The 27,157-nt window shown below is 31.9% G+C and overlaps 1 protein-coding gene across 5 annotated transcripts in view; it reads right to left on the bottom strand.

Moving 5' to 3' along the window:
* Nucleotides 1-6,493: 6,493 nt before the first annotated feature.
* Nucleotides 6,494-27,157, bottom strand: part of LOC116431302 (acyl-CoA Delta-9 desaturase) — a 36,069-nt gene continuing 15,405 nt past the window's right edge. For 4 of the 5 annotated variants that reach the window (XM_031986498.2, XM_031986501.2, XM_031986502.2 and 1 more), the window contains 6 exons: nucleotides 13,518-13,783; nucleotides 11,008-11,138; nucleotides 9,717-9,922; nucleotides 8,411-8,593; nucleotides 7,870-8,106; nucleotides 6,494-7,457 (listed from right to left, as the gene is read on the bottom strand). In XM_031986498.2, the coding sequence (XP_031842358.1) occupies nucleotides 7,340-7,457; nucleotides 7,870-8,106; nucleotides 8,411-8,593; nucleotides 9,717-9,922; nucleotides 11,008-11,138; nucleotides 13,518-13,783 (1,141 nt within the window). In that variant the 3' untranslated portion in view covers nucleotides 6,494-7,339. Of the gene's footprint in view, nucleotides 7,458-7,869; nucleotides 8,107-8,410; nucleotides 8,594-9,716; nucleotides 9,923-11,007; nucleotides 11,139-13,517; nucleotides 13,784-25,498; nucleotides 25,666-27,157 lie in introns of those variants that run through there. The other variant, XM_031986503.2, reaches the window with a different exon arrangement.

The raw sequence follows: 27,157 nt of genomic DNA, 5'->3' as shown, positions 1-27,157 counted from the left end.
TCCTACATGTATCTTTTAGTAAACAAGAGAATAGCGTTCTAGATTCGTATTGAGTTACGAAATTGATTTAGAAAATCAATTATCTTCGTTACCGCCCCTACACGATAGAAACGCTGTTTGTAAATACTTCGATAGAAGATAACTATGTATCATGTATTATGTAGCTATTATGCACATGTAGCAATGAAAACTTAAAACAAATGTGATTGTCAGTAATTATTTAGTTACAATGTTACTAAATAAAACTGTTTTTATTACAAAAATTCCTTTTCGAATCATAGTAAACTTAAATATTGTCAGATTTAACTTTTCTTTCATAAATAACTTTCTGTAAATTATTGTACAATCATGTACTAAATATCCTCTCCTTTTTATACACGTGAATTCTCTGGATCATTTGGTTCTCTGATGAATTAAAGATTCCTTTTTTCGCACTTAACTGAGAAATTAAATAAAAAAATAAAGTAAAGGTTTCATTCTTGCACTTAATTTTGAGTACTTTCAACACAGGATATTCATCTTTTCCAAGATTCGCTTCTGTCCTCTGCAGTGAAACTGCGAAATGCAAATCGTCGAGCGCGCTAATGACCTCCTGCGAGTTTCACGCAACTCATAGAAACATCTCAAGGGTCTAAAATAAATGAAATAAAATTCACCGGACAAACATAACATTCAGGTGTTACAGTCAACGAACAGAATCGTATTGCTGAATTGCGTAATAGAGGCTAGCGAAGTGTTTGGTTTGAATGGGCAGTGGAAATATTTACAAATAGCGTAACGTAACGCAATAATTGAAAGACAGATTAATTTCATCGTGTGTGACTTACAGTGTCATCGTAGTATTTCGAAATTTGTGTTTAACATTGATATATTTAAAGAACAGGAGGTGATTATTCCAAATAATCTGCACGTAAGTTGTAACTTTCCTAGTAGTTTAAAAATATTTCACGATTCAAAAATAAAATTTAAAAAAGACGTTCAAAAATAAAAGGATAAATCAGAATGATTGAAGTACTTTATTTCACTTCAAACTTAATATATTTTAGAATTATTAAGGTACATTTTGATTTGCTTGTAATTCTTAGTAAAATTATCCACGAAAATAAGAATATGTGTAAATCCATAATTTATATATCAGAATACACGTTTAGACAAGTTTTAATGTCGATTGTATTATCCACTCCATTTCCCAGGTATTTAGTCTCAGGAAGATTTAGTCTCAGAAAGACGTTTTTCTATAGTTTGAACAGTTCTATTATGAGGTACGAGTCTTCTTGAGAAACGATCTGTGTACAGACATTTTCGAACACCAATAATCAACTTCTTCATATCGTCACATAGAATACTGATATTTTAACACTAAACGTACTGTTTCTTTGTGTATTGCTATTCCTATAGTAACTAGTCAAATAATTGGTTACAAAATAAAAATAAACAGGACAAACAATAAATTTCCCTTAATGAAAACAGAAACAAGAAGAAATACAAGCCTTGAGAAACCGATTAACTGAAGAATAATTGATATAAAGTTACATAAATGACAGAAAACGCAGAATTTTAAATGAAATTTTTAAACTTTAGTGTTGACCCCTTGCCATATATGTCTTGTTAGACTCATTGTGAAGACTTCAAATAGAATTTAATAAACATAAATATTTTACAATTTCTCCTAATGCAAATTACATATTATTCCTCTGTTATCAGTGATTATACTTTAGAACAGATATTGACATAGAATAAGACTAGAATTTCGTCTTACTTTTAATAAATTATTAATAACAAAGTAGTTGTTAAATAGATCGCAGTTCAGGAAAGAATCATAGAGCAAGGAGTTAAACAGTTAATCTATTAAATTTCATACATTTTTTTGTAATTAATAATTTTGAGGGAATTCTTATTAATTAAATAAATTCAAAGATAATTTTCTTACAATTAATCTATTAAATTTTATAGCTTTCTTCTTAATTAATAAGACCTAGCGCAAGGGACACTAACAAGAAAGTGTTTACAAAAGAGAAATACCAAAGAACAAGATCGAATAGAATATACGATTATATATAGGAACTATTTTTTATTGTTTTTATATGTATTAAGTACCGGAAAAAGTTCGTGCGGGTTTTTAAATCAAAATTTAAACACAGAGAACGTTTTTGTAAAATTATTTTATTTTATTTTATGTCAATGGCATAAACATAATTTGCTACTAATACCAATGTCATTCATTAAGCTAATTAGTGAAATACTGATTGAAATCGGACATTAATTCATTGCCAACAGAAAACCTTTGTTGCTACCTAATAGAGTCCATTGCTTTATTTTACTTATATGTAAAAGTTCAAAAATTACGTTTTATTTCTTCTACAGTAAAAATTGTAAGTTTATTATCGAACATATTTAATTTGTCGTAGTGAAAATTCAAAGGTCAGGATGGCGTTGAATCATTGTGACAAGAATTTCTATGGATAACAATAATTTATTTATAAATACATTGAAAGTTATTGATATTGTCCGTAGTGAAACGTATGCGCGCAACGAAAATGACTATATTACGCTTTCAACTAATTCCTACACACTACGCTTTCATTGTGTGTTCTTATTCTCTTCTTATATACGAACTCTAAGAGTCCAACAATATTTCGCTCCCTGGATTTTAAAATATTCGTTTGTGAGATCGAAGTGTAGCGGATTTTCTCTTATCTATCCATTGAAAACTAATTTCTTTTATACAGAATAATGTACCTGTGAGCAAATCGGCTTCGAATCTTCCACGTTCAGTAATAGAAATAATGAAAAATATTCTGATTCACGACCAACATGATTTGAAATATATAAACTGATTAATAACTTTAACTTTGATATAAAGTATAGTAGGTACTGATAAGTTAAAGGACGTTTCAATAATTACGACTGAATTTCTACTTAACACGTCAAAATGGAAGCTCTTCAAAGCAATTGGAGATAAGCTCGTAAATCCTTTCGATCAACTCAATTATCGTTAATGAAACATGTCAATACAATTATCAAGATAATGTATGTATTAAAAGATACAGAATATGATATGATAACAGTCAAGTGCAAGAAGAAAGCCAAATTAAATGTGCCAGTGGAAGCAGACTGTTTGTTGTCAGACTTATTATACATTTTATACAAGTCTCCACTAGAGACACTATTACTTCTAATATATACATTGTCCATAAAATTGATTCACTTAAATTATGAATTATTAAATATTAAGAACCGTTCACACGAATATGCTGGACAATTAAATTTTTCTGCAATCTTATAATCATTTATTTAATACGTAAACAATCAGCGTTGTTTTCTCCTGTATAAATTTATTCTTAAACTTAAGACGCTCTATGGACAATGTTAATTTATTTTATTTTCCCCATTATCATTAAATGACGCTAACAATGACAATTCTACTTTTGTCATTAATTTTGTATATCACGTGCGTACAGATTCTGCATAAAGAAAATAGTCCTCGATAAATGTGCGTATCAAAGATGAGCAGATTGAATATCTACAAGGAACATTACTAATAAAAAATCAAATAACTTTTAATCAGAATGAAAGCACTAGAATCTGAATAGTCAGTACTTCATTTTCAAAACACGCACCGTACCTATACGAATAAATTTGTGCCTGTCTCTAATATGTTTATACATATTGTTTTTTGTGATTTATCAAATATGTAAAAACTACGGTTACTAGAAAGTTATTTAAAGAAATATTACGTCCTCCGTGCGTGTCGCGTTACAATAATAATCAGTCGAGGAAGAATAGGACTGCGAAGAATATTTCCAGGGATGCTTGAAAAATTCACGGTTAAATATTGGTGCCGAGACTACTTCCGTGATTACTATAGGATTAATCTTCGTGTCGTAGGAATCCATATTCACAGTCCGAGAAAGTCCTTAAGAAATTCCACTTCAAATAAGTTTTCATTAACCCTCTATAGGTCGAACTTTGTTTCGTCACTATAAAAAAATGTATGTAGGATAAAATTAACAAATATCAAACTGTAAATACAAATTAACAATGTGTACAACGATTTTAATAATTGTATTAAAACGAATATACCTTATGATTTGGAAATTATAATGACATTGAATTTTCACGCATGAGCGTATAAAAGTTTAAGTTAATTAATTACTTCATTTTATTCGCCCGTTTGCTATGTATAATAGAATGAAGTAAGTCAACAAAATGCTAATATATTGATATGTAGTTTTAAAATCACACGAGCTCTTAGAAGGTTAACTTACAACTGGAGAATAATATCGAATGAATTCCTCGTTTAACACTAAAAATACTGCGACCAATCGAATGACCGGTTTTCAAACTTTACAAATTTTGCATTTTCTTTCGTCTATTTAACTTTATATCAGTTCTTATACTGTCCGATAAATCAATTATTTAATTTTCGTCTTTGCTTTTGTTTATGTATTCGCTAAGAAAAGTTTATTACGGTAGAAATAGGTGTATATAAAGTGCCGGTACGTTTAGTGTTAACATATTGTTTGTTCTTATCTCATACACACTTGTCAAATGAAGAACTTTTTTTGTCATCGTTAGACATTTTAAGCGCATTATATAATTATTAATACTAGGCCCAACGAAAAGTTCTATCCGATAACGTTATCTCAAGTTTCCAAAGATGAGAATCATTCTACAGAAACGGAATTCACAATTTACAATCACGCTGGGAGCAGGTCATTAGCACTAGAACTACCAAGCATTTAATACGATCAATATGTAATTCCTATAAAAACTGTAACAATAGAATATTTTCAGTTTCTTCGGATATTTGTTATAGTATTCAAATGAAACTATTTATTTTCGAAGTCATTCCGAATATTCAATTCTTTTAAAGTACCAATAATTGTGAAACAAGGAAACTGAAACCAGTCATTTTGACTATTACAGTAATTCTAGTGTTAGTAAGGATGGAAATTATATTGTTCAGTAAATATTGGTAAGTATCTTATTTTCTTTTAATTCAACAACAGACAGAACTTTCCGGCAGACCTAACAGTCATTTTTGTGAAATGATCTGTAATATTCTCAATAAGAAATAAATAAAATAGTGTATACTGCAAAAGCACAGTAATCGTTCGAAACAAACGTTGAAAATAGAAGATTTTCAAATTATCTGCGTGACAATCTGTGCGTTCGTTTATGCGTTTCGAATTTATCGTGATAAATGTCATGGAAATATATGGATTCGCGCGACAGGAAGAACGGGGCGTCATAAGGCAAGTCGTCGATGTTGGATTGTCGCACTTGTCGCTGTTGGTGATTTTTTTTTCTTTTCTCTTCTTTTCTTTTCTTTTCTTTTCTTTTCTTTCCTTCTCTTCTCTTTTCTCCTCTTCTCTTTCCTTTTCTTTTCTTTTCTTTATTTCTTTTTTCTTCTTTCTAATCAAAGAACGATTGTCGTCTGCACGACACGTCCGATAATTTCGCTCGTGTTCGTCGATCGCCACGACTGAAATTGTACGCTTTTAATTGACTCCGTCCTAGCCGGGTTCGTCGCCAACGACTCGAGCTCGATTTCTCGAGAGACATTTTGCGGAAGACGAACGAACGAAGATCGAGCTCGAGTCCACTGTTCGTACGATCGACCTGAATCGCCAGATCTTTGATGCTGCTCGGATCGCGAGAATACTTCTTCAAAAGTTTCACTGTGATTTCAAAGTTGTTTATCGCGTACGAAATCCCTTTCGCAGGAACATTAATCCCTTGACCTACAATATCCTGTCAGACTCGTAATAAAGATTTTAAACTAACTTTGGGAAATCTAAGTGTTATTTATTTGTTTTGAATATAGTTAAATATTTCATTTCTATTATCAATCGTTAACCTTTGAAGAAAATGTAGACATAGTATAAGAATCAAAATTTCTTCGTTTCTTAATGAATTATTTATAATGAAGTAGCTATATCGACCATAGTTAAAAAATAAATCATACGGCAAAGGGTTAAAGGAAGTTCGAGATTCTTCGAATTCGGAAATTCGAGAAGATGATAATAATTCGTGGATATTCATAGAGAATTTTAAAGGAACATACAAAGTGTATCTATGTATTAAAAAAAGTAACGCTGTATTATTACCAATATCTATGAAATGTATTTTTTTCGTATTTCTATTGTAATCTTAAACCTCCGACATAAATGTCGTTTTGTATCTCGTACAATGTTAATTCACTCACGGCAAAGTTAGCTTTAAGACTAACTTTACCTGAACGAGTAAAAAGTTCCTATGTTCAGTTATGAATGCGATCATCCTATTTCTTTCAACATAGTAACTGGCAGAACGAGACGTTTGTTTAAATACTTTACTTCATTACACATCTCGATACCTCGGTTCCTAATTGCACAAGGAAACCTGTGTGTAGGGTCACAGTGACAATAACAGTAATTCATGGAATCAGACTAAATAGGAACGTTTCCCGGCTGGTCCAACGATAAATAATGTCAGTACACATTGCAAATTTTAATAGAACAAAGTTGTTTATAATAAATATGCAGTTTTTTTACAAAGTTCATTATCCTACTGGCTAGACGCAGAAGAAACTTTCACGCGATCCCAGCTCGACCATCGTCAAGATTTACGATTCCAACGATGCTACGCGCGATGTATCTTTCCTTTATTCCTCAGTACCCAAAAACTAGTCGATCAATCGATATATAATTTACAATGCTTTGGTTACAATAGCTCTACGTCACTCGAACTGCATTATGATCGGGTCTTGATAAATGCTCATCGTTCGCGGCGTCGTTTAATGCAGATCGAGTAGGATAAATCGATTAATTAATAAACTTACCATACACCTGACAGACTCGTTTCGATATAAATACATCAGAGAAGTCGTATAATAAAAACGTTCGCATCTCTCGAAACGATAATCTTCGAAAAGGCCACGAATTAATTTGATTCCGCGTGTTTGCAGCTGACCGGTGTAACTTCGATAGAACGTTCGAAAACCAAATGCCGCTTTACTTTTCTTCCGATTTCTTTTTTTTTCTTTCTCCATTTTCTAACACGTACCGCTCAACGCTTTGACTCCTTTCGATCTCGGTCGTGTCAAAGGAACTGGCCGTTCGTTTGAAAAATCGTACGTTACAGAGACATTCTGCGATTTACTTTTCTTTCCCTTTTTCTTTCTGTTTCATTAATTTATTTCGAGCCGAACGATTTCCCAAACAATCAACCAATGATCATTGTACATAACAAATATTAATTGACGTTGCGAACGATCAATCGCCGTTATATCTATACGCCGTATCTACCAAGAACTTTAATCAATGTTCTTGTAATATCCGTTGAATGTAATTTATTATTCGCTCTTGTGTAAAATTTCCACTTCCTTGATCTCTTCTGGCTCCATGTCTGCGTCTCCCCATCCCCATTTCGCACCCTCGTGATTGTGCGTATGGCCATTACCCTTTTGATACCTGTTGGAACGAAGAAATTTATTTAGTTTGAAATCTTCTTTATCTTTCACACAGATAAACTTTGTAAGATAAATATGGGCTAGTGTTACAAGTTTTTATAAACAATTTTACATAGACATTAAGTAAACCATTTCTAGCTATTTTTATGTTATTGCACAAGTGTTTCTTTGATTTTATAATTTATCTTCTCTTTTAATTGTATATACAAGAATCCTTGAAAAACATATTTTAGTACTACCCACTACTCGATTGTTCTAAATTGTTATAATACATTTGCAAGAATAAGAATGTCACAATTATATAATTGATTTTGAAAAACTATAAAAACAATTTAAAAAGTTTAAAAAGTTTAACATTATATAGGATTTTTAAAATATCACTGTTAAAATAAAGAAAATATTGGAACACTTACTTTGATCCATCACCAGTTCTAGCAGCCCGCTTTTTTACAACTTCGGTAGGCACAGTTTTCATGTCGTACGCCCAGCCTATTCGACCGCAGAAATCGATGAAAGCCGTGGTGATGTTGGTCTTGTAGTTTCCTAACTCCGCAGCTTTGTAATCCCAGGGGAATACATGGTGATAATTGTGCCAACCCTCACCGATTGCACATATGGCGACACTAAGATTCTCGGTTGGGCCGATAGTACTGAAAATTTAAACGAAAATTACTGTATCTATTTATCGTTTCAATAATAGTATAATAATATATATACACACGAAATCATTGAACTGTTTATATAAATATGTAAAATGTAATGAAAATTAAAAATGACAAAATTAGGATAGAGTTTTGGTTTTCTAGTTGAGCTTCTTAATTTAAGAATTAGGAATTAAACTGTAAGAGTTTAATCCATACAAAATTTAACAATTTCAAACTCGTATTATTTTACGTTTAACAGAATAGAAAACAGATTTTTAGTATTTCTAGTTATAGAATATATTATATTCACCTGTCATAAGGCTTCATTCCCCAAATATGCGCTGCTGAATTCACCAACCATGTGAGGTTCAAGGACAGTGTGTACCTGAACACGGTAGAGTACCAAGCATTCAATGGCTTCTCGCCCCAATAATGAATTGGTATCCACATGGGTAGGATGAAGGAACAAAGCGGCATCAGGATGATGTACAATCTATCAAAATCAGAAAAGAAAGGTTCTGAATACATGAACGTGCAGCTTACTGTTCAGGTTACTGAACTGGACCAATAAAACCGTATACCATTTCCAGTTTCAGTTAATAGTCCGTTACAGTTCAATAAACAATATACCTAAGCAATATCATTCAATATAATATTTAATTAAATATAATAGTTTCATAAGTACTAATGAAGCTTTCTCTGATCGACATACACTAAAACCCCTTTAACGGTAACTCCTTTAATGTAAAACTTTTTTATTCCCGGTAGTATATTTCCTTAACCCTGTTTACTATCTACTAAAATGACTTCAGTTAATACTGTTTCCTTCAGCATTAGATGCGTGGACATTTAGTGTACAATTTATTGTATTATTTCTAGAAATATAGGTATTCATACATACAAATCTTCGCATTTAGAGATTTAACACGTTGAATGCCACGACGATCATCGGTGGCCCCCAATCAAACCGAATTATTATAATTCACCGAATTAACAGTATTTCTATCGAAGGTGTCAGAAAACACTTTTTGAAATTTTAACTTAATATTATTTTCCATGTTCCATCGTATATCCTAAATTGACTTTTCGACTTTTGCAATAACGATTATAAAACTCACTATAGGAAATGTACAACAATTCAATTGAAGAAAAATGATTAAACTGAGAAAATAATTTTAAGTTATAATTTCAGAAGGTGTCGTTTGAAACCTTCGTAAAAATAGTGTTAAACGCTGATTATTTGGAAACATTTCTATATTATAAATAATGCTACCTAATGCGATGACATTCGAAATAAACGTGCAATACTACTAACGCAATTAAATTAAATCGTTTGATATTTTATTTCTTTCATTTCGTATATTTTGCTACGTGCAGTTGTGCGGCATTCAACATGTTAAAAATAGAATTAGGATCTGCATTCATATAATTGCAGTAATTGAAATCGACAGAAACTTTTACCAAATAATGTTTGCGAATTATAGTATCTGCCAAATTGAAGAAATCCATCAATATAGCGTGAACATTTTATCTTCTAATAATGAGGATATGCCCTGAGGATTAATCGGGGTATTACTGTGCTTGGCTAGGAAAGGATTACAGAGATATTTATATACCTTCTTTGCCAGACTACGATAGGATCCCGTTCCAAGTCGCTCATGTCAACGGTGGCGCCTTTCCTGATCACTTCGGGATGTTTGCGGACCAACAACCAGCCCATGTGGGAGAAGAAGAATCCTCGTTGCGCATTATGAGGATCAGCATCCGTGTCAGTGAATTTGTGATGCACTCTGTGATCCCTGACCCACTCGTAGATATGGTTCTGTAAAACTCAGCGTTCAGAGGTATGGCTTTCAAGAATTACTTGCAGAGAACGTTCGCAAGAATTATGAGTGAGGTAAATGTACCAATAACACTGTAGAACAAATTTTAATCTATTTTGCTTTTTACAATAACAACTAGGTGATTCTTATAGAGTTCCTTACCCTAAATACGAATTCCAAAACCAAATTGCTGAGTCACGTCGAGTTTTCGAAAAAACTGGGTTTTTGTAAAAACAGTCAAATTTTGCAGAAAACCAAATGTTATGTGAAAACTAAAACCGATAGGCGGTTAAAGTTTATCGCAGAAAATAGAGGAGGCTTGCCCGAATATGTAGCTATAAAAATTTTGAATTTTGCGTATCATTAAATATTTGTAAATGATGATCAAAGTTTAAAAAAGGGTAGATGCGCGTACTTTGTATACACTTCTGTTACATTTCTACAAAAAGTGGGTTGGCTAGTACGAATTTGCAATGCGCCATTAGATTCTGCAGATATTTCTGAAGAGGAACCCCCCGCGGGTAGCGTGAGATCGGTTTTTCTTTGGGACAGGGTAAGAAAATGTCCATGAAGAGCGCGAGCACGGAACTTTCGCGCCACACAGCCATTGCTCGCCGGCAACAGCTATACAGGGCCGTAATTACGCGCTGTATTTTTCACGATCGTTCTGTTTTAAATAATTTGATGTTTAATATAATAATTTAATATAATATAATATAACGGATAAACAGCACTATAATCGGTTTTATACATGGTACATCTAATGATATTCTGAATTCAATTTTGGGATTCGTATTTAGGGTAAGGAACTGTATAAGAATCACCTAGTGGTTATTGTAAAAGCAAAATGGGTTAAAATTTGTTCCACAGTGTAATTAACTAGTTAAGACTATAAAAACTAAGTAAATTTGCGTTATAAATATTTAATATTTAATATTTAATATTTAATTTGTTGTTTAACTGTTGTTTCGTTATGTTATATTTTACTAAAGTAGAATATATTATTTTATTGTTGTATTAATTCAGACTAATGTATAAATTCTTTGAATACTATTGGAGGTGAAGAATGGAGACCGATACTTACTTGGAAAGCAGTCGTTTGGCAGAGCATGAGAAAAAATCGGAGTGGCCATTTTGCTTTATACGCTCGATGAGCCCATAATCTATGAGCACCAGCTGTAATGCCTACTGCTGATGAGAGTCCAATGAATATTGCTGAAAAATATATTGTTGTGTTCATCTGTGTTTATATAAAATTATTATTTTAAACCGTTTTACGTTTCGTTCGTCGAAATAACTTTCCTCGTAATAAAGATTCTACTATTATCTAATTACCTAATGGAAGTATAATGACCCCGGTAATGCAATAGAATCATACCAAATGTCAAAATTTCGTAATACATGAAATAACTAAAAATATTAATTGCACTGAACAAAAATGACCACTAAAACATTGTTATTTGTTGAAACAAGGAACACAAAAGACAAAACAGTGGAAAAAACCTGTTGAAAACGAGAAACCGTGAACTACATTAATCTTTCGCTTCGTTTTCTTTCATAGGTTGTAACTATTAGTAATAAGTCCAAGTTTTAAAATGGTGCCGTTCCAATGCATAATATTAGAATAGATACAATTTAGGTTACACTGTTTATTACACGATTAAATAAAAGTATAATTGTCAGAGAACTGTAAAGTAGAAAGTTAAAATACCTCTGCAGGTAACAGGTAAGTGGTGGCGTTTAATCGCATACATTTACAGTTACTTCTAATCTTCATGATTTCTCGAACAATGATTCAGGCATATTTCTCACTTCATAAGAATGAAAGCGTGTCTTATATCGTTATTAAAAAAATTTATTTTAAATCAATAAACAACACCCAGGAAGGACGTTCTTTAACGTAGACCAATTATCCTACAAAATTTCTTCAACAGAGAGATTTTACCGATCGCAGAGTGGTCCTTAACACATTAAGTGCCACGAAAATTTTGACTGTTTTCCTATAGAGTTATTTTTTTTATAGCAAAGAAAGACAGGAACAATTATTAATTATTTAGCCTTACAATCCTTGTTGCACTATTATTACACTATTACACTATTGCGTAATTACGTTATTAAACATTTTCATTCCATATCAGTTATGTTGCACGTTACGATTGTTTTCAAGTAATTCAGAAGCGTCGGTCATCAATGACTGACATGGCACTTAATGTGTTAATATTAAATTTTACGACAATGAAATAAATCGCGAAAAATAAAATCTAAATCTCATCGTACTCCAGAATCTATTAATTCTATTTGAATGAACTTCCTAGTTAGAATTTACGAATTCTACGGGTGCATAGAAAATTGTAATCATAGTAATTGTAATCAATAGAAGAATAATTTTGTAATTTCTTCCTATTAATCTGATAATCCGAAACGCTGTGCGTCGTCGTTATTCACACACTTTCATCGTTGATTTCTACCAACAAGAAAACGGCACATGTCGTGCCAATACCCGCTAAAATACTTCTCACGGCGCAGCCAGGCTAGGTGTTCTCGAAAAGATGACGATGAACTTCGCGCGAGCCTCGTTTATTGAGCATATGTCTGGTCAGAAACGTTCTCTGTGGTATTCTACGATTTCTACGGTTAACTCTTCGCCGTTTAGACGACCCAGTTGCTGGCCTTTCATTAATAACTACAGCAGTACCGCCAGAGATCATCACTTTCGAAACCGATTCCGATGGCGGTACGTGCTACGCAGCGTATGGAAAGCAGAAATGTTATTATCCGAAGACAACGTTAAGTGCGTCTGCTATTCTCATAATATTTACATACTTCAGGTGAAAACTAAGTAATCTTTTTACTCGAATGTTGTCAATTTGATCGTACATTTACGATCAAAGGATCTTATGGTTTTCCTAACGTTATAACATGTGTTTTATAGCATTTTTAATTATATGAAGCCAAGGTTATTAAACAGTTTGAGGAAGCTCGAATGAAAATAATGTTTTTATTTTCCTTGGCTTTTGGAGTCAATGAAAAAATTCTCAATGTACTACGTGAAATAGAAATATTGTAGTTTTTAAAAGTTGAATGAAGTATTCACTTTATTCTGAATCAGGATATAGCCCTAATTTAGAAATTAGATTTCAATTTGATTTTATTCCCATGGTATACAAAAAAAATACAAAAATATTCATATAAGTATTATAAAATGCAATCTTCTTATAACAAATATAATAAAAGTAAGTAGCATAATTTATTAAGTTCGTTGAATAGACTTCTCATTTTTTTCCTTAATGCAGAGTTCATATCTTTCGAGAAATGTGAGAAACTTATCAAACATAATGGACAATAAATAACACTAAATTACCACGTAAAACTTACTTTCACGAGTTGATTATAAAGTACACCCCTGCATATTACACGATTTACGTTTCCGACTCTTTAGAAATCTTAATTGAATGAATTGTGATTACTGAGTTACAAGAATCATATATTTCTTTCAATATTTACTCGAAGGATAACTTTATATTATTAATTATATACTGAAACAATTGAAAATTCCAGTGTTATATTTTTATTGAACAAGAAAAATAAACTTACACCATAAAAACGTGTAGAACATCGTCGAATTGAAGAAAAGGTACAACCCATATATCGCTCCGATGTGAAGGTAAAGGAAAGCAATCACATTTCTCCAGACGATATTCCATTTGTATTTCGAAGGGCTGGCCGGTGACTTCTGTACTATTAGCTTTTGTGCGTTTGTCTTTTCTGTCGCGGACTTATCCTGGTGAACATCCTGCTGCGAAGCTTCTAAATATAACGTGGCTGATGTACCGAACAGGTTCGGCGCCATTTTTGTCAATCTAAAACAAATGATAAAAACTAAATTAAAAAGTTAAAGTTGTCGTAAGTAAACTGATTAACAATAGATTCTATCTTTGAATTCGTTCTTTCAATTCATTGAAATTACAGTGTACATAATTATACATAGGTAATATCATAATCTATTAATCATCAATTGTAGAATTAATGGATTATTACATTTTGAAATTAAACTTTTAGTATATTGCAAGTATTATATTCAATCTAATCCTTAATGAAACAAAAAACATGAGTTTTTTAATTGTTCACACAAATATTCGTACACTCGTGAATGAGAACGTGAATTTTTTAAACCAGTTGTGATTGATATTATCAAATTAATCAGCTTCTTAAAAAAACAATGAAATTTAAAAATTTTCATAAAGCTTACGATTTCGATCTCTATAAACAATGTCCATATCTAAATATACTAAACGATTTAAGAATATTCCGTTCCGAGTCATTTTCTGTAATAGTTAATATTTCACTTATCAGTTGTTACATAATTTTATTATGTTAATTAATTAACGCTTGAAATAAAATTCCTGTACAAAAAAGGGCACCTCACAATTTATTGCACATATAGTGATTATTTTTATACATTTTCTTTCATGCATGTATACTAATTCGCGAAATAAACTGCAATATGTGTGCAACAACTTTGTTCAAACAAAATGTTTTGTTAAATTCTTGGATCAATATTTGAAATTTGAAATCTCCCGGAATTCTTCTTAAACAAGAAACGAATTTTACGATCAACTGCTGCCAGGTAAAAGAATGATGTACGACATACTTCGACTTCTCTCATTCTACACGCTCTTTTGTACCAAGGAAGTCATATTCATATTCTAATTTACAGTTACTAAAACTAGAACCAGGAATAAACAAAGCCCAAGACGACCCATAAAGACCATTCCTTTGTAGAGGCCAAGGGAAATATTTCTTTTAACATGATTCACACGTCAAACTTTGAAGTGCAAATATTAAACGGATCTCTTTTTACAATGTAATGTGCCACTTAAAGGAAAATAAAGGTAAAAGTTCAAAAATCTCTGTTTAATAGTAAAATATATCTTTACAAAGACGTACAGGATCTTTTAAATTTTCATAGTTGATTGATACGCACAATTTGACAATAATATCGAAAATACTAACCCATTTACAATCTTTCAGAATGATTTTAACATTTAATTCTTAAATTAAAAATTTAATCTCTTGATAAGAAACAAATTATTATTGTTAATTTGAACCTACAATGAATATCCTTCAGAGACAGCACATTTAGCTTTCAAGGAATTTAATTCTAAAAGACGTTAAATATGCTGCTTTAAAAATAATTTATTCGTATTCAGTTCATGGAAATCTACAATAATCGGTTATTGAATATTGAAGAACATGAAAGCTGTTAAAACTTGTTTCACAGTATTATAAAACATGAAAACGGATACATAAACATGTAGGAGACAATTTGAAATTTTATAGTTACACTTGATTTCTCCTTGTTGTGAATTTCGTAAAAGTTGGAAAGAATTCTAAAACATTTATTAAAATTCCTAATTTAATATACAAATGACACTTGAGCCAAATCTGCATATCATTTTCCAAAAAATTAAAAATCGAGAAATCATGAAGGAATGAGACTTTTGACAGGCCTTTAACACTAGATTTACAGACTGCGTTGATTGACTCATATTAAATTTTATAAACATCATTCGGTAAATGTTTACATTGATTTTGACCGATGCAATTACACGAATATGTATCCTAACTATCTCCCTTTAACCCAATCGCATCATATGACGAACTTCACTCATATCAAGGTTTTTTATTATATAAATCATATTATCATACATAAACCATATATAGTCATATGTAAATCATATAATCGAATAAAAATGTTTACGATTAGTCTTACATAGTTGTTTAAAAATGTTATGAAACTGTTAACACTTGCGAAGTTACTCAAACATGATGCGAATTGGTGAAACGTTTTATCTCCATTCACATACCTAAGTGAACGAATATCAATTTTTCTAAGAACGATAAAACAGACCCTTAGCTGTTTCTGACGAATATACTCGTCATGAAAAAATAGCAAGGTATTGTCTTATGACGAGTATATTCGTCAAAAGACAGCTAACTGATTAACAGAACATTCATTTTCGAAATAACCAATTTTATAAGTATACATTACACGAACTAAAATTAAAAAAAAATTATCTGTAAACATGAACACGTACACATACCAGAATAAGGTACACACTTTTCAAGGAAATCGCAACAGCCAACTGGTTAATTACTTGATCGATTGCAATGCATAAGTAAATACGCTTATATTCATGAATAATCAACAATAGGTCAACAATAGGTCAACGGATAAAAGGATAAATAAGGGAAAAAAATCGTCACAACACAAACAAGAAAGTACGTGGATTTTTTGACGGTGCAAAAAAGGAACACCGAGAAGGTGAGTAGAATTTTATTTGGACAGCGAGAAAATCTTTAATAAACCACATGCCTGGGAGTAAGCCTGCAAAGAGGCATGAAAAATTGCAATAGAGGAGAGAGTAGAATGAACTAATCTATGATCTGAAGAGAAATGATCCACCAACCTATGTTGGTAGACTTAATACTCAAAGGAGTGGGGATACACGAGAAGCACAAAGAGTAGGGAGAGATGGAGTCTGTAGACTGATCTGGGGAAAGAAACAGAAAAACATGGGAGGGTTGTAGATGAAGAGGTAGAAACGGGAAAAGTAGGAAAGAAACTATGTTCGCTATTGAAGAAGAGAGTAAGAAAAACATTGATGAAAAAGGTAATGAAATAAGGGACCGACAAATGGGATCATAATTCTTCTTTATAAGTGCGTTCGTCTGCTTATGAACTATCATATCCTCATTATTAAAGGAAACTAAAAAATGAGATAGGATTGTCAATTGACTTTCTTGCTAAGAAAGATTACCTAGTTTTCAGTATTTGTATCTACCTGTAATTACACATCCGAATTAACATTCAGTACCAGTAATCAATAACCAATAGATAATTTTTCTACATTTTCATGCACTGAATATGAATCTGAAAATTGTTATACATATATAATAAATTATTTGACAGGATTGGCAATTCTCCGAAAGCTTTTAAAGAGTAAAATAAATTTCATGGACACTTAACAAAAAATGAAATATATGTAATGAAATATATATATATATATATATCTATATAAGAAGAATATTTAAATAGATTTTTGTGTAAAATGAAACGACATGTATACACTTTGCAATCATAGCGTGATCTTCACAGATCGATTTGATGAAGATTAAGGTAAAGAAGCTGTCGCAAAATTCCCTTTGCCCTCGAAAATAAGGGTTAAAATTTTGTATTGTGCTATCGTATTCTACTCATTACAGAGGCAAATTGTCTCAAAGGAATTACGGGTCCAAAACGAATAATTTTCTTGTAAAATGCTGTCGAAAGCAACGCGATATCGATTGTCCTTTCCTGGTACACTTCGTTCTTAATCTTTTCATTCTTGGATATGTATTTTTCTCCTAAATCAAAAAGAAGACCAAGAATAGCTGCTTTCAAGTGAAATTGAAACTTTTCTGTAGAAAAAATAAGATAAGCACTAATAATAATAATTAGCATTTACGCTGTCAGCCGTAACAAAGATCCCCGTGTGGTACAATTTACCTTTATCTTTAAGGTTTTAGATACAATACAAAATTTTAACCCTTATTTTCAAGGGCAAAGGGAATTTTGCGACAGCTTCTTTACCTTAATCTTCAGCAAACCGAAGGTGTAGAATTACTCTACGACAGTACAGTACAAACATTTCGTTCTGCCCTATACAAGATTCAGTATATCACTCAAAAAAATTGAAAATTTTTGAGAATTTTAATGAGATCAACCCATCTCGGTCGCAGAGCTGTCTCATCGGAAATTACCCTATGCGACGCTGAACTCTGTAAACTAGGTTTGTCCAACCTGCAGCCCAAGACTATTGTAAATGTAACTCAACAAAAAATCATAAGTTTACAAACTTCATAAGATAGTAACTAAAAGACCCATTAACACATTCAGTGCCATCGGAAATTTCGGTTATGTCTTGCTTATAAATTGCACTGATTTTTAAAATGATAGATTAAGTTACATTCTAGCTTTCCTGCTGACTTTTTATATATTTTGATATTATTTCTTTACGTGTTTTGTTGTTTCACAACGTGTACCATTGTTCTTTAACACATTTCTGACAAAAAATGTTTCCTAACAAAAATTGCGCGTGCACCATAAATGGTACACGTGGCACGGAACGTGTTAACAATACTACAAATACAAGTTAAACATGCTATTAATTTATATGCGACTCATAACAACCCATCTCCTTCGAATGAGGCCCAGGGAAGCTAAAAGGTCCGACACCCCTGCTCTAAACGAATCGTTATCACACATACATGTATGTTACATGTGGTCACAAACGTGTTAACGCTAGAACGACCGAACATTTAATATGATTGATATTACGTAATCCCTCTAAAAATTGTAACAATAAATTATTTTCCATCTCTTCGGATATTGTTTATAATATTCAAGTGAAACTATTTACTTTCGATATCATTTCAAATATTCAATGCTTTTAATGTATTAATAATTGCAGAACAAGTAAACCGTATCTAATTATTTTGACTGATATGTAGTTCTAGTGTCAAACAGTGTTACCTTGTGAGATAGTGTGTTTTTCATTGAAACGTTGAATTTCTACTCCAAATGATCCGTGCATTCTCGACTTTAGTCAGGTGATAAATAACGAATGCGTACCGCGAACAATGATGCGCCGCAAACTTTCACGCATCTAACATCTGCGGCGGAAGTGGAACGAAACAGCCGTTTCAACTTTGCATTTCAGAAAGTATTTCTTACTAGGTTACTGGGTTCTGATCACGAGTATGTTTTAACGCAACCAGTTACAGGACCTTTCACGTTTCTAACAAGGTTGCCGACCGAACGAAACTCATGTCGACAGTTCGAAGAAGAGGCCGAACAGAGATAGGTACTTAAGTTCCAACGTGTTCATCAGCCCACACATTTTATCTTTCAACGTGCCACCGATTGATTTTTCATTTCACGTGCTTCATTTATCACGCGAATTCCTCATCATAAGAAGTCTCCAAACAAAAACGTGAAAGTGCTATGCACAAAGTGGATGACAAAATTAATTTTAATTACTACTTAGGTAGTATCGTATAATTGTCAAGATTCTATTCCTGGATGGTGTATAATAACAACCTGATTATCTCGCGCAACATTAACCTGAATAATTCGTTCATCTCATTAATTCTCCAATTAGATTTTTTCATTTTCTTCCTGTCTTGTTTTACGCGTTTCTTGTGTTGCGTTGCGTGTTGTCGCATAATATTATTTGGATTATATGGACGTATTTTAGTTAAAATGACATAAAAGTAGTAGGAAGATTCATGAAAATGTAAGTATTTTCATTAAAAACGTTCATTCTTTATATAGGATACATTCATTTTAGCTGAAATGCATTTGTAAACTTTTATTACACAATTTCTCCTAATTCTCTATTCACGGTATGATGTAACTGGTAATTGAAAGTTCATGGGTACCGTCTATAGATACCAGACACATTACTTTTCCTTGGATCGTGACGTGAATACGAGCTTATTCCACGCTGTTCGTAAAACAATACTACGAAGATTATTACACTACATACAATATCGAAACGTAACTTCATGTATTTGGATTTACGATAACCTACAAATAAACAATGTTTATCTTCGCGTTGTTATTCTCGAATGACAAATGAAGGGAATTTATCGTTTTGTTGTTTACTTTGAGTTTTGGACAATTACCAATCACCAACAACTTCTAACTCCCTACAATATTAACAATGATTGCTTATTTTGTTTCTGGCATATTGAATAATAATAATGGTAAGATGGTACTGTAAATGAATATAAGAAATTATATAAACAGAAATGCAATGAAAAATCAAAAACAAATAATGCAAGTTTTAAAATTTCAGTTTGTATCATAAATAGATGTGATTCAAATTGTGCATTTTTTATGTGCCATGCAAGAACGATTGTCCTTTTAGAAGTTAGAGAAAGAAATATCGAATGAAATGTATAATATTAATATACTACAACGTTACTATATTCATTAGTAAATATACTGATAAACTTCGGATTGATTATTGGGTCATCATCGTTGAATTATGGTTTAATGGCAGTTAATTATTCTATAAGTATATTAAATGTAGCTCACGGAACTTTTATGAGCCATCACTTTCGACGAAACTATTTCAAACCCACGAAATGAATTAATCAACACGCGTAAGCATAGATTAAGTTATTATAAAAAAATTGGAACGTTATTACTGTGGAAGCACAGAATATTTAATCGCGAAGAACTATAAATTTTATAAGAGGAAACCAGACATTATTCAATCATCCAATAAATTTGTGTAGACATTTAATTATACGTTCACAACGTATCTTTGCGAGACTATAAATCAGAAGGAAATAAATAAAGAAAGGAAATGTATTTTTGTTTAAACGTTTTTCGCTATCTCTCGCCGTTTTCAAGATAATCTACAGGAAAGAAGAATTTGTATTTTTTTCAAGGGGTGGTTTTATCTCTTCAAAATGAAATTCGGCACAAAACAAAATTGCAATATGTTCGGCTTAACTTACACTACTTACATACAAAGTTTCATAATTTTCTGAAGTTGCGAGTTCAATAACTTTCCTTGTTATTTATGTTTTATATGAGTACAAGTTGTATGTCTAACATATTTCGTAAAATTATTGCAAAAGAAGCATTGTCCATAGCGAAGATATTTTCAATGCGACCTCAGTCGCGAACGTATTAACATCGAATTTACTTATATCAATCCTGACGTTACAATAATTTTCTTTCGGTTGATTGCTAATCAAATCGTTTTAGTCGATAAATGTGTAATTTTACAGCTTCATTAACTTTTGACATAAAATACCTGACTTCGGGAATAATTATCGTTCAACCAAACCATTCTTGTCGCTATTTAGTCTCCTAACAAGATGTGTAACCTAAAAGTTTTATATCAACTTCGGCTATCACTAAATGTAATGCAAATCAATGGTACGTGAATTACTTTTACAGACTGTAATAGGTGAAATTCTGTTCATACGGATTTTATGTTAATAGGCATTTAAAAAACCATAACAACTAAAAAGTACCCTTTCTAGTTCATCAGACTATCGATAAATATTGTAATGCCATGAAACAGATCAACTTTCTCACATAAAATAAACGACCCAATTACAGCACTCATAAAAGTACACATGAACTATAGGTTACAGAAGTAGTCAGCTACTTTAATGTTCCAATTAACGTAAGCTAACTAAATGAAGCAACCTTAAAATAAAACGTTCCAGTTTTCCTTTCACTAAGTGATTATTCCGATTCACGAGAACTAATTTAGCGATTAACTGATTCTGCTTTTCAAGGTGTTGATCACGAATATCTACTTATAACTTTCAGTAACCTATAACAGTTGCTCGATACTTGTATCTGAAATAAAATGGGACATCTTTCAACATTAAAAAATTCATCGAGGAGAAAGAAAGTAACTTTTGATATACAGAAATTTAACATCGATCTCGATTCTGACGTACAGGGCAACCATGACCCTGTTACCGGCTACCTAAAATTGTTGTTCGATCAGATTCAAAACGGTACAAGCTGCGCAGCAACCGTCACGAGAGTATCCGAAGAGAAAGGTAGTGATCACCGAGAGAGAGAGAGAGAGAACCATCGGAGGAAGAGAGAAGGAGAAACGAGGAAGGAAAGAAGCGAAGTTTCGTGACCAGAACAGGTTTCTGCTTGAACGAGGTCAATGGTGTGTTTGAGGTCATTACCAATCTCAGGCTGGACCTATCCGGTATCTCTCGTATCTAACCATATGTCTCGACTGTACGGCGAAGGAGATGGTTAATTCTATTCTTGTAGCAACTTACGTTTCCTCGTTGCTCGAGGCGCTAGGTCAATCCTACAACAATTGCAGCGATGGAAGCGCCTCCATCGAAATTGACAATGATCGAAACAATAGGATGAAATATGCATATGTGAATTCGTTGATATCTACAGTGATTTGTGGTGGTTAATAAGTTTAATTTATTAATTTTAATCATTTTACTACTCCCGGTGAAAGATATTGAATTACCGTGTTGTTCTATGTATCAGCACTCACCAAACTACTGGTGCAGTTAAAGCTATTTTCGTAACGAAACAAAAATTGGAAGATCGAGGGTTTTCAGAGTAAGCTTATCTTAACACTTTTGCATTTCGTAGATCTAATGAGGCAATTAATTAGTAAGTCTATGCGAAAAGTTATCTCACTGGAATTCACGTAATATAGCAGTCAAAGTGTTAAATGAACCGCCTGTTACAATATAACTTAAGAACTTTAAGTAAATTTAAAGTTTTATAATGATATTCAGATATGTCAATTCTATAATGGTATTGTTACTTGAACAATTGATTCATATTTATGTTTAATTAATTTATTTTCTGTGTTTTGCTTATTTTGTTACAGACATTTATATGAGTAAATATATTGTACATCCTTTTGCTTTACCAATAAAATTCTAGATAATCTTTGTCAAACGTAACAAGCTAAAAACAAACTGCGTTACTTTTCGTAACAATGCATTGAAATATACCAGTTTTCATCAGAAAGAAAACAAAACATGCTATTCTTCTTTGCGATAAATAAAAACATTCTATTTTTCGTGAACAAAATCGAAATATACAGTTTTTTGTTACTAGGGCGAGTAAGATGATAATCTTCGTAAAGCAAATGAAAAGTGCAACTTGTAGATTGGTGTATCAGAATAACGTTACCATTATATAAGATGAACGAATTTAATGTGTTTGGTTCATGTTAAAATCATTGAAAATTCACCTTTTCTTTCAACCACTTTTGTTCTATTTCTTTACCTGATAAATCTTAAATGTAATCCTATTACAGTAACTGTAACAAAATGACTCTAGATGTGTTTATTGTTTGTTACGTTTGAAAAATAAACAAGTCAAATTGTTAAATTTACAGGTGCATTCTATTTATTTAATATATCTCCTTTCCTTAAGAAAAAGTCATTACGATAACTGTCTTGAATGAGTGAATAATATTTTACTTTTATTTTACTTAGAATTTCTTCTGTATGTCTGTACTCGTTATCTTTCGTCAAATATTTTGTTACACAACTCTTTAAGTTACATATTTTTCAAGTGCCTACATCCTTCGTGGGACAACGTAAAACTTTTATCTTTCAGGTTATATAACATATTGTTGACAGGAGACGTCAACCTATGCCTTTCAATTCTCAAACACTATGAACGAAAAATGCTAATTGGTATCTTTCACTTTACAAACACTAATAATCATACACGTTAACCAGGATTTAATCACACGTTCATCAACATTTTTATTCCATTGTTAAATTTTAAGATAAAAGCATCGCTTCATAAAATGGTTACATTCTTCTGAATAAGCACATATCGTCAACAATGCGTTCATTACAAACAACAACTAACAAATAATGCAATAACTAGTATAAATATTTTTACCTGTACACGAATTTAGTACATGCAACGAAAAACATCATTAATTTCCAGATGTCTTTGTTATAATACGAAAAATTACGAGAGAACCGTATTATCAGCAAAGGACCATATTATTACCTTTCCTTCTATTGATAATAACAAAAAACGCTATAATAAAAGATAATAAAAGAAAACGAAAAAGAAAAAAAGAAAAAAAGATTTATTGTATAAACGACTCTAATCGAATTGATGAGACATTGATTAATTAAAGTACCGTTTCTACGTAAACTTATTTTGTTTCAGTATCGTTCGTACGAATTCTAGAGCATGGGAACGTGAGAAGATCAACGGGAAAAGCTATCAGCTGTTGCAGCGTGGCGTGGCGTTTCGAAGGTTCGTTGTGTGACGATCAACGCTCCCGGACGCAGGAATGCGAGTTCCGTCGCGAAAGGCTGAACGTCAAAACGATTTCGGCCAAACTGGCAAAATCAGCCGACAGCGGTAATCGTGACTTGTGTAAGAAAAATTGCAAGGTCAATGATAAATTCAATCGCGGACGAATTCAATAAGAATTTTTACCACGAAAACGGGCAACGTAGAATCAATCGGAAATTTCCGTTTTTATTTGGCTCGTCTCCATCTTCCAAATAGAAGATTAACAATTTGTCTTTCTTTAGAATACGAAAATAAAGATATGTTTGGTTACCAAAAATATTTTATTTTATAAATAGAATTTTTAATTGACTTTGTGTAAGCAGCTATGATTTCCCTGTCGTTTGGAAATGTTCTTCAACTAATGTACTTGAAAAATAAACGCCTTTAATATTTATTACTTCATTTAAAATTTAGGTATTTAGTATGTTTGATTTATATTCTAGTGTTTAAATCTAAATACATGTTCATTGCATTTTAAAAGTGGTTACACGATAAAGTTTAAATGAGATCATTTACTTCATTGTAAAATACCTTCATCATCTGTGCTTTCTTCTACAGCAGTTATATATGTATGCTCTGATTCTTTTAAGAAATCTGTTATACTTTTTATTTACTTCGTAGATAGATGCTTATATCCTTATTAATTTTATAATATGAAATCTTTGAGGCACTGATCAAGCCATCTTGAATTTGTATATCTTCCAATGGAAATGTGGCTGGAGTGCTGCACTGAAGTTGTGTAATCAATTTCTTAACACTTTAATGGCCGCTGATACAACAGTTGTACCATGGCGCGAACTACTGTTAACGGCCGCTGATACATGTGACAAAATTACAAGAACTGAGAAATTTAACATTTATTTTTGATATCATTACTGTTTTTATTTTTGAAAATTATTTCTTCTTTCTCCAGCTTTCTTTATAACGTTTATTGAATATTTTTTCCTCGATATGTTAGTTTAATGTTACGAATACTTTTTATCATTTAAATTCAAATACTTGTGAGGTTTACCTAACAATTGATTGCTGATTTGCAAACTATAATTTAATTATAATTTTGTTTATTTATGAAATAACAATTTAATCCTAGAAAAAACACCGGCCCCTAAGGAAGTTTTTTCATGAAAACGCGCGGCCTGTAAAATGTTAATGCAACCTTTAATTCTGCAAATAAAATTCTTCCATTCATTTTCAGAATATTTTTATTTCTTGCATCACTGCTAAATACTATTACTGATAGAAATGTACTCATAAATTGTTCATCAGTTTACGTTTGCATAAGTAAGTAAAACATACAGTTTCTGAGAAACAATGAACCTAAAATTAAAACCAATATGAAGACGAACGTAACCTACCAAAGTTTTTCAAAGGGATAAACTTACTGAGTTCCTTATAACCATGAATCATTTTCAAAATGGTGTTATAATTAATTATACAACAATTATATTATCATATGATGTCTAACTAAATAATTATACATCTAACTGTTGGTGGGCGTTAATAATTTTACTGTTAATGTTACCACCTTAAAACAAGCTCAACTAAATAAACAAAATAAATCAGTATACACAATTCTATTCCTCAATTCCAATTGTACAATATTCATTTCGAAACGTTCTCGCGGGTGGATCCCCGATCATTCGAATAAAGTTTATAAATGACGGCTTTCACTCACGAGATCACCTGTGAACGTGAATCAAGAATCCAAGAATTCCTAGTCGTCGTTTTAAATTGTTCAGGACAATCTTAACGCCGTCCTTCGTTGCACAATTTTCAGTCCGCGGAGGCAATTAAAGCAATCCGGGGGAAAAAAATACGGAGCGAGTCCAGGAAAATGAGTCACGATATCGTTCTGCCGCGAGGCTTTGTGCGTTGCGGCAGGCAAATTGACGAAACTCGAGGAGATGGAAAACGTATCGGTAAAACAGGCTAGGCGGTAAAAGCTTCAGATAAGAGCCCGATTCGTCTAGTGTCCACCGTAGAATTTGCATATCGTACAAGCGGAACATCCGAAGCCGTAAAACCGGGACAACGATAACGATTCATCGACAATTGAAATAGGCGCACGTAAGTGAGATTGTTTTCGCCGATTAAAGGACACGGCACGCAAAGCTTTTCTTCGTCTGTAGACACGCTGATAAACATTGTAATAAGATATAGCTACGTTGTAGAAAATAAATTAAGCATTAAGAAATGCTTGTATTTTTATGAGAGAGAAAAGCCGTTTTATTTAACGCTTCGAATTGTTATTTGATTTCAAGGAAACTTAACTTGGATTCAACGGATTCTTTAAATAAGTTCAGATCAGTTTTTCTATTAGACCTAATGTTAATAAATGTTTAAAAATATATTAGGGGTCTTAGTAATGGCAATTTAATTAATTTGCAAGGAAGTTATCTAACTTTTATTAATTTAATAGTAATGAAAATAATAATTTAGAATTGAATATACGTAAAATATTCTTCAGTGTTTTTCAAACTGTTTCGAATGAATACTTTTCTAAGATAACCACTGTTTGTGACTGCAAGTTTTTATTTCCTTACTTCAACATTGAAAGAACGATGTTGATAAATTTTGTGCAGTTTAAAAATGAAAAACTGTTTAACATTAACATACAATGGTGAGAAATTAGAACCTTTTGGCGGTTTTTTATATACTATTTGCACGTTGCGAGATTAAAACGTTAAATTAACACGTTGAATACCGCATGATTTCATAGAGCAAAATACAAAAAATGGAAAGAATATAACATTAAATCATTTGTTTGAGTTGCATTATTATTATTACACGTTGATATAGCTAAATGACACCGCATTAGGTAGCATTATTTATAATATAGAAATGTTTTCAAATAATCATCGTTTAATTGAATGAACTATAGTAATTCGATTTGGTTGGGGGTCACCGGTGACCCTCATCGCATTCAACGTGTTAAAAATTACACATTGCTTAGAAATTAACAAAAATTTGTATACTGTGATCCAATACTATTACTTTTTATTCTAATGTTTCAATAGAAATCATGTTAACAGTTAAAAGTAAAAGTAAATATTGTATGTATACATTTCTTTCCATAATGTAAGTATATAATTAATTCTCATCTGAATAATTTCCGTCATTGTAACGCTTCTATTTAAATTGCATACGTTCACAAAGATTCCAAATAAATCAGAAGTAAAGAGAAATTTGTGCAATGAATTAAAGGATCGTTAAGGCAAAATAGAAATTAATGTTTCATTAATCTTGACAGACGATCTTGTTTTGTTATACTTCGCGGACTTTTAAATGTTTTAAAAGCGTGAACGCTGCATGTCTGCGTCTATTCATGACAATC

This window comes from Nomia melanderi, chromosome 9 (genome assembly GCF_051020985.1).
Source record: "Nomia melanderi isolate GNS246 chromosome 9, iyNomMela1, whole genome shotgun sequence".
Classification (NCBI taxonomy): Eukaryota; Metazoa; Arthropoda; class Insecta; order Hymenoptera; family Halictidae; genus Nomia; species Nomia melanderi.
Note: the sequence above shows the minus strand (reverse complement) of the source record. Positions and strands in the feature narration are given on the sequence as shown.